This window comes from Malus domestica, chromosome 02, assembly GCF_042453785.1.
Source record: "Malus domestica chromosome 02, GDT2T_hap1".
Taxonomy (NCBI): Eukaryota; Viridiplantae; Streptophyta; class Magnoliopsida; order Rosales; family Rosaceae; genus Malus; species Malus domestica.
This window is the reverse complement of record NC_091662.1, coordinates 1,050,574-1,060,326: the sequence shown is the minus strand read 5'-3', so window position 1 is coordinate 1,060,326 and position 9,753 is coordinate 1,050,574. Positions and strand designations below refer to the sequence as shown.

The 9,753-nt window shown below is 40.4% G+C and overlaps 1 protein-coding gene across 1 annotated transcript; it reads left to right on the top strand.

Moving 5' to 3' along the window:
- Nucleotides 1-945: 945 nt before the first annotated feature.
- Nucleotides 946-3,822, top strand: LOC103431628 (methanol O-anthraniloyltransferase). Its single transcript, NM_001404980.1, is given in 2 exon segments — nt 946-1,453; nt 2,724-3,822. Coding segments are annotated over 2 exon segments (1,380 nt in total). The 5' UTR covers nt 946-1,012; the 3' UTR covers nt 3,663-3,822.
- Nucleotides 3,823-9,753: the final 5,931 nt, after the last annotated feature.

Below are 9,753 nucleotides of genomic sequence, written 5' to 3'. Positions count from 1 at the left end.
AGTGATCGAATTATTTGTTCCATTTTTTTTTTGTACATATTTGCTTAACAGTGAAATGTTGAGAGTATAGATCTCATATTAGGTAAGGGAAGGAATTTGCATGTGCTTATAAGTAATTGAGTTACTCTTCATATTGTCAATTAGTTTTATGATAGAAACTCAACTACTCTATGTTTTTGTTTAACAAACGACATTATCTACACTAAGAGAAAAATAATGGGTTTAGACTCACAATGGAGTAATAATAATGTAGTTCAAGTTCTCCTTTGAACCTTTGACGAGAATTGAACATAAAATCTTTCACTTATAAGTGAAGAGAAATACAACTAAATTATAATACTAAATGAAGATGGAACCTCAACTTTTATCATGGTATCTGAGCAAATTATGTCATATGTGAAGCCCAACGCTTGACGTGCTCCACGCCATCAATACGCCAACAATGTTTTCCTTTATAGCCCAACACTTGACCTGCTTCTAACAATGTTTTCCTTTATAGCCCAACACTTCACGTGCTCCCAAGTCCCAACAATGTTTTCCTTTATAGCAGACGTCTAATGGATGTTTTACAAAAGTGACAGCTGTAATTGGGGCAGGTACGAACGATGTTGGCCTTTTTACTTCCATTCCTATCAAAGGTTTTCTACCGAACACCTGTCCTCATATCCCTGTTAGTATTCAGTTTTCTGATGTTGAATTGAAATTCATTATTATATGTACGAATCTGTGGTGTGAACTGTGAACTGTGAATTGGGGCAGGTACGTACAATGTTTTCTTTGCAGTCCATGTTGATTGCGTGATTTAAACGTTTCTTTCTAACAACATTTTTAATGGAAAAGAAAAGAATCACATTCACAACAGGTGGAAACTTGGACGAAGGATTCGGGAGCCCTAGAGCATCTGCATAACGCTATATAAGTACTGACTATCAACTTTTAGTTACCATGCATACCAAAAAATAAAAGTTCCAAATCCTTTGATCTTTTGCTAGTTCTTAAGCTCGTTACTGAAATGATGCCACTCTCAGTACTTCAGGTAAAACGATTGCAATTGGAACTTATAACTCCGGCAAAGCCAACTCCTCAAGAAACAAAGTTTCTCTCAGATATTGACGACCAAGAAGGCTTGAGATTTCAGGTTCCAGTCATAATGTGTTACAAAGATAACCCTTCACTTAATAAAAATTGTAATCCCGTTAAGGTGATTAGGGAAGCCTTAAGTAGAGCATTAGTGTATTACTACCCTTTAGCTGGAAGGCTTAAGGAAGGGCCTAACAGAAAGCTCATGGTCGATTGCAACGGTGAAGGTATCTTGTTTGTTGAGGCTTCTGCTGATGTCACACTTGAGCAACTAGGAGACAAAATTCTACCCCCTTGTCCACTTTTAGAGGAGTTCTTATTTAATTTTCCAGGCTCTGATGGAATTATTGGTTGTCCTTTGCTGCTGGTTCAGGTGAGTCAATTAATTATCAATTACATGTTATTTAGTTTTTCGTATTCATATTTGGTCATAGACTCATAGCCATTAATTCTTTACAAAAAATTTGAAGTAGGTTAAGGATATGAGTAGTGTTTTTTGCGTTAAGGTCGCATACACACCCCGAAGATTTTTTGTAAGAAATTCGTGCAATCAACAACATATGAAATTTTTAATGACAAATAGGTACATAAACAAGAAAGCGCTAACAATATTGTTAATAAGTTGAAGTTTGGTGGCACCGCAACCGTTTTTTAATTTTTCATAAAATTGGTAACCCTTTTCATAAACGAAAATTTATCATACTGCCACCACTCCCAAACTTGAACTTATCTACGATACTACCACGCCTCTTTGTTCTTATGATTAAAGAAAGTCATTAGGTGGTTTTGGAAAGAAAAGATTATGAGACGCTTTTCATTATTTTTCGAAACTAATTTTTCTTCAACAATCCTTATGTTTAACCCTATACATTGTAAAATTTGTATACACACCGAATTGAGGAAATTATATTTCTACATGGTATCTGCCTAATTAGGTCCTAGGTGTTCTACCAGTCTTACATCACCTTTATTGTGTAGTTTTTGATGAAATTGGGGTTCCACCATGAAACCAATTGGCAATTTAGGGAGTAGCCCAAGACCATATAAGCACATAGCAAACTTTGTCCCTCATCGATGTGGGACAACTCTCAACACGCCCCCGCAAGTGTGGTGGATTTTCAAGCCTACACGTGGACAACAACTGGGTGACGTGGAGCGCGTGTGACCGTTGGGCTTCACACGTGGACAACCTTGCTCTGATACCATGATGAAATTAAGGTTCCACCATAAACCAATTGGCAATATAGGGAGTAGCCCAAGATCATATAAGCACATAGCAAACCTTGTTCCTCACTAATATGGGACAACTCTCAACAGGTTTTCCTTTGCCGTTCTTCTTCTAGGTTTTTTGCATGTCCTCATGTCGTCCTCTTTGTCTTCTGTCTAAATTTTTCTCTTCTATAAGCGTTTTGTCTAAATTCCTCTATATTTAAAGACTCTTTCAAGTAACTACAACAGGCACGAGACTCCATCCTTTTTGAATTTTATTCCTAATTTTTATGAAATTTTTGTTTCCTAATTAGATCATCTAATTTAGATGGGTGTTTTTTTTTTTTTTTGGTCTTTTCTTCTAAAGAATTGTTAACTAGCACGAATATGATGATCAAGAAAGAAGTCTAGTAACTAACTTTTGCAATATGCAGGTGACCTGTCTTACATGCGGAGGTTTCATACTTGCATTGCGCGCAAACCACACAATGTGTGATGCACCTGGATTGCTCCTGTTCCTGACCGCCATTGCGGAGATGGCAAGAGGCGCACATGCACCATCTATTCTACCAGTGTGGGAGAGAGAGCTCTTGTTCGCTCGAGATCCACCAAGAATTACATGTGTTCATCATGAATATGAAGACGTGATTGATCATTCTAATGGCTCATACGCATCCAGTAACCAGTCAAACATGGTTCAACGATCTTTCTACTTTGGTGCCAAGGAGATGAGAGTCCTTCAAAAACATATTCCACCCCACGTAATTTCCACTTGCTCCACATTTGACTTGATCACAGCTTGTTTGTGGAAATGTCGCACTCTTGCACTTAAAATTAATCCAAAACAGGCTGTTCGAGTTTCATGCATTGTCAATGCACGGGGAAAGCACCACAATGTACGTCTTCCCTTGGGATACTATGGCAATGCATTTGCATTTCCAACTGCAGTTTCAAAGGCTGAACCTCTATGCAAAAATCCACTGGGATATGCTTTGGAGTTGGTGAAGAAGGCTAAAGCTACCATGAATGAAGAATACTTAAGATCAGTGGCAGATCTTATGGTACTAAGAGGGCGACCTCAATATTCATCGACAGGAAGTTATTTAATAGTTTCTGATAATACGCGTGCAGGTTTTGGAGATGTCAATTTTGGATGGGGACAGCCGGTATTTGCTGGACCCGCCAAGGCCTTGGATTTGATTAGCTTCTACGTTCAACACAAAAACAACACTGAGGATGGAATATTGGTACCAATGTGTTTGCCATCCTCGGCCATGGAGAGATTTCAGCAGGAACTAGAGAGGATTACTCAGGAACCTAAGGAGGATATATGTAACAACCTTAGATCAACTAGGATCATGTCAATGATGTAAGTGTTAAACGTAATGCACTTTCTGCAATGTAGAGTTGTGTCTCTTGGAACTTATCCAAGAGTTATAGCTGTTATCCAAAGGTTTGAATGTTATTAAAAAATAGCCAATAATAAGATTGGCCTAGTGTTGTAATAAAAAATTGAAAGCAAAAGTAAACTAATCACACATGTGATAGGAGCCTTGCTTACTGTAGAATCATATGGAGCAACAATTACAAGCACTTAAATATTCTTCCCACCCACTCGTAATTTAGGGTTTTGAGATCTCCTTGGCTCGTTCATTCTAGTTAAAATTTGCAGCCCTATTTTGTTAAAAGTTTGTTGAACTTGAATTGAGTTGAGACTCAAATTAAAGTAAAAATCAATCACTACCACGTTTAACATTTAGCACGATGAACAAAAATTGGTCGTGCAAAGGTTAATAGCGTCGCACAAACGTATGTGTGATGAAAACTTTGTTGCGCAGAATCGGTCCCGCAAAGATCGTGAAGAAAGACTTTGCGCGATGAATAAAAGCATTGGTCGTGGAAAATAATGCGTGACGGTTTCTCATTCGTCGCACCAAATTTTTAGGAACGAATATGTTCGTCGCACAAAATGCCAAGATACAAACCTAGGACAACTAATATTCGTGTCTAAAAACTTTGTGCGATGAAAGTGAGTTATCGCAAAAAAGTATGCACAACGAAGCTATTATTCGCAAAAAAAAATATATTATATTTTGTTAAAAATTATATTTTTTGTTCTAGGTTTAATTTTATAATAAAATAAAAAATGTATGACAAGAAAAATAATTTATTTAAAATAAAAATAAAATGTATGTACAAGGAAAAAATTGTAAAAGTAAGGGACTAAACAACTTAAAAAAATGTGGAATAATCTACAGGGTCGTCGTTCGCATGCAGATGAAAAGATTGGGGCAAGAAGGGGTCGGGGTTGAGGACAGGCTCAGAGGTTGAAGGGGCATAGTTCTGGGCATATTCAGGTTGGAGGGGCTAGCACGTCGACTGTCACATCCTTGCCCGGGCCCTCACCACATCCCGGGCTCGACTCCACCATAGCACGATATTGTCCGTTTTGGGCCTCGACCATGCCCTCACTGTTTTGTTTCTAGGAACTCACACGAGAACTTCCCAGTGGGTCACCCATCATAGGATTGCTCTCGCGCGAATTCGCTTAACTTCAGAGTTCCTACGGAACCCAAAGCCAGTGAGCTCCCAAAAAGCCTCGTACTAGGTAGAGATGAGAATATACATATAAGGCATAGATGATCTAATCCCCTGGGCGATGTGGGATCTAACAATCCATCCCCTTAGGGGCCCAACGTCCTCGTCGGCACACATCCGGCCAAGGATTAGCTCTGATACCAAATTGTCACATCCCGGCCCGGGCCCCCACCACATCATGGGCTCAACTCCACCATAGTACGATATTGTCCGCTTTGGGCCCCGATCACACCCTCACGGCTTTGTTTCTGGGAACTTACACGAGAACTTCTCAGTGGGTCACCCATTATAGGATTGCTTTCTCGCGAACTCGCTTAACTTCGGAGTTCCTAAGGAACCCGAAGCCAATGAGCTCCCAAAAGGCCTCGTACTAGGTAGAGATGAGAATATACATATAAGGCATAGAGGATCCATTCCCCTAGGCGATGTGGGATCTAACATCGAAAGGGGACAAATATCTAAGAGACGAATGTATAACTGACTGAGGGCCTATAAAATTAGTAACATCTGGCTCTTATATGAGGCGAACCCAGTCCTAAGGTCGGCCACCTTTGTTGTCAAATATGTCACCTCATCCTTCGATTGGGAGGATGAAAAGGCTCAAAGTTCCCACCGCCAAGCATTCCGCATCCCCCTACAATACGTCCTTAACCTCCACCCAAGAGTCTGATCTAAGGTGTCTGTAAGGATCTGAAACCCCACATCCTTGGGGGATCCACAAACTTAAGAGGAGTCTCAGGAGGAAGCTGGGAGGCGGACCCCTGAAGAACCAACTGCATCTTCTCCATCATCGTCGCATGTGTAATATAATATGAAATATTAATAATAACATTCAAATAATAACCATGATACTTGAATGCGTAAGATAGTAATTACAATTGAAAAATACTTACATGAAGGGGCTTGGCCAACTCATCCATGGGTCGAACATAAACTCTGCAAAGACATTGATCTCCGGGAATTTTGAACCCGTCTGAATAGAATAAGATAAGAAAAATGTTAGTACAAAAGAAAAATTAATATTACTAAAATATTAAAAATTTAATATGAAAAGCTTTATTATTACATGTCGCTGCGCCTCCATCCTGTATAAGAAGGGCCTCAAACCCGAATGGTAGAAAAAAGTCTTCTTCTCCTGATTGATCTTGTTGGCTTTCGCCTTCTTCTATTGTACAAAAAATAAATGTATATTAGTTCTAATTTAAATGAAATATAAAAAAATCAATAAACATTAGTAAGAAACATATAATACTTTTAGACTTTGTTGATGCACAAAATCAGTGAGGAGTTTGGTACAACAGAAAGTGTTAAGTTTGTGACCTTCGTTAGATTGCTCCGGTCACTAGTGTGGATAAGTATGTAAATGGATAGAGACAGGAAAGCAAACACAAGATGTACATGGTTCACCCAGATTGGCTACGTCCACGGAGTAGAGGAGTTCTCATTAATTGTGAAGGGTTTACACAAGTACATAGGTTCAAGCTCTCCTTTTGCGAGTACTAGTGAATGATTTAGTACAAATGACATTAGGGAATATTGTGAGAGAATGATCTCTATTTATAGAAGAGAGTTTCTAGTTTCATTCTGACATTGACACGTGTCGTGTTGTGATTGTCTTCTGATGTTGACACATGTCGTGCTATGATTGGCTTCTGATGTCGACACCTGTCGCGCTGTGATTGGCCTCTTAGTTGGAGGGAAACTCTTTTGCGTCTTTGACGGTATAACGTTGACTGGTGCTCAGTAGTTTCGGGATTGGTCAAGTATTGTACAAACAGTGTTCCCCTAGGTTCCTGAGTGAGGGAAGCTCCTTGGTTGGGGACTTGTAAGATCCAAGCCATTGAGTAATCACTAAACTTCTAAGTACCGAAGTGTGGTATCATTTTCACTTGCCTTATCTGTCTCATATGTAGATGTGGCATCTTCTTTGGAAGTACTTTTCCTCCATCCAGGAGTGGTATCTTTAACCGATGAAGATGCACAAGGTAATGTATCAATTTCACTTGAAGCTTACTTGTAGTTTCAGGCTTGGTCAAGTGCAATACAAACCCTATAGTAAGAGTCCCCCAAGTCGCTGAGCTAGGAGATTTGTTGAAGGAGGTAATAGACAAGGTAAGCAATCAGACTTCCAAGTAAGCAACCTGGATCGGAGGTTCGACTTCGGCTTCCGGTTGATTATTCTCCTTCTCCTTGTGTCATAAACAGCAACAAAGATAATGAGAAGCAAATGGAGAAGAGATGATATGATATACTTTTGCTTTTGAAGAAGTAACTTTCCATAGGCTTATTCTTGAACTGGGCTTGAGGGTTTTCTGGTTTCCTCCAAAGTATAAGGCCGACTCAAGAATTTGAGGGTCAAAACAAGTCCATCAAATCTAGAGTACGTTTGACCCTGATGATATGAGATACTTTTGTTGTTGACAAAGTAGTGGATGTATCGGCACATGTTCTGTTACGCTTGTCTCCACATGCTTCCTTGTATCTTTCTCACTTGCCCTATCTGTTCCTCAGGCAGATGTGGTATCTCCTTTGGAAGCATAAGATGTTGAAGATGAGTACTCGAGAGCAATGTCAGGTAAGTAATCAGGCAAGGGGTTCTAGGCAGTCAGTTCCTGAATGGAAGCTTGATTCCAAGTGCTGACTGATTGCTCTCTTTCTCCTTGTCTTGCAGGTAAGAACAAGGCCAAAGGAAAAGACAAGGAAAAAGCATGATATGGGATACTCTTGCTTTTAACCCTGATGATATGAGATACTCTTGCTCTGGTGTGGCTTGTTTGCAGAGGTATTATCAGGGGGAAAATAAGCTGAGTATTTCGAAAGACTCTGCTGAGAGTGCTCTCTCGGATGTGAAGAAAAGTTGAGCATTTTTTATTTATTTGCAGGTCGCCTGGCTGTGGAGGATGGAGGTCGACATATATAGGAGTCTCCCTAACAACAAGTAGTAGTGTTATTCCTTTACCCTTCTTGGTCATAGCAATATAGTGGGAGCTGCAAGCTTCACGTGTTTTAACTTTGTCAGAGCACTTTGAAAAAGTGGTATGTGGTATCTGGAAAGCTGATGTTGCGTGTGCAGATTGCAGACAAGCTTTATCCAAGGAAATCTGGCTCTCGAAGTTCGGAGAGCGGTGCCTCTTCAGTTTTCGAACAAGCAATTCTGTCGGGGATCTGGCTCTCGAGATTTAGAGAACGGTGCTTCTTCGATTTTTGAGAAAGCAATCCCGTTGGGAGTCTGACTCTTGAGATTCAGAGAGCAGTGTTTATTCGATTTTTGAGAAAGTAATCATGTTGGGAGTCTGGCTCTCGAGATTCGGAAGGCGGTGCCTCTTCAATTTTTGAGCACGTAATCCTATTGGGAGTCTAGCTCTCGAGATTCAGATAGCGGTGCCTCTTCGATTTTTGAGCAAGCAATCTTGTTGGGAGTGTTTTCTCGATGTGAGTAAAGGTTGGGCATTTTTGCCAGTCTGCCTTGCCATGGAGCACAGAGGTTGACATACATAAGAACTTTCTAGTTATCAAGCAGTGGTGCTATTCCTTTACCTTTATGGGTAATAGTAGGGTAGCTGGACCTTCAAAAATTATGTGTCTAAACTTTGTCAGAGATCTTTGGCAAAGTTATATGTGGTACCCGAGAAGCTGATGTTGCGTGTGGATTGGTGCCTCTTCGGAATCCGGAAAGTGGTGCCTCTTCGATTTTTGAACCAACGGCCATGTTGCCCTTTGTTTTATAAGGGCACCAATTGTGTGCAAGAAGTACATTCAGAGAGTTATTGCTTGTAAGAATTTTCCCGTTACTTCAGAGATTTATTGCACCTCATTTCTCCTTCATCATTTCTGAGAATGTTTGGCTCATCCGACCGTCGTTTTGACTTGAACTTTGGTGAAAAGGCAGCCATGCCTTCTCAAGACAACATATGGTGCCCATCCTTCTTATCCCCTATTAGTCATCTTACCGTTGGGGACTCTGTGATGAATAATGATATGACCGCTGCGGTGGTGGCCAAGAACCTTCTCACTCCCAAAGATAACAGACTACTTTCCAAACGGTCGGATGAGTTGGCTGTTAAGGATTCTTTGGCTCTCAGTATTCAGTGTGCAAGTTCTGTGTCTAATATGGCCTAACGCCTATTTTCTCGAACACGCCAAGTTGAATCATTGGCGGCTGAAGTGATAAGTCTCAAACAGGAGATCAGATGGCTCAAACATGGGAATAAACAGTTGCATAGGCTCGCACATGACTATGCTACAAACATGAAGATGAAGCTCGACCAGCTACAGGAATCTGATGGTCAGATTTTACTTGATCATCAGAGGTTTGTGGGTTTGTTCCAAATGTATTTATTGCCTTCATCTTCTGGGGCTGTACTGCGTAATGAAGCTCCAAATGATCAACCTTCGGTGCCTCCTCTTTCTGGGGTTCTGCCTAGTACTGAGGCTCCGAATAATCACCTTCTGGTGCCTCTTTTTTCTGGGGATCTGCCGACTGCTGAGATTTCTCCTGAGCAACCTTTGTAAAGGCTCCCTCTTGTTTGTTTGTTTTGATTCATGTATATGTACATGTTTGTAACTTATCGGAGATATCAATAAACAAGCTTTGCTTCATTTCAACGTATTGTGTTAAATACACCAAGAGGCCTTCTTCATTAAGTTCTTTGAATTTTTCCTTTTGTTAAAGCTTGTATGTTGAAGCTTTGTGAGTGAAACATGTAGGTTGAGGTAGTGCTCCCTTAATTTCCCGAGTGAGGAAAACTTCTCGGTTGGAGACTTGAAAAAATCCAAGTCACTGAGTGGTCGTGAGTCTTCCGAGTATCAAGGTGCAGTAGCATATGGTAGGAATCCCCCAAGTTTTCGGTCGAGAGAGTTGACGAA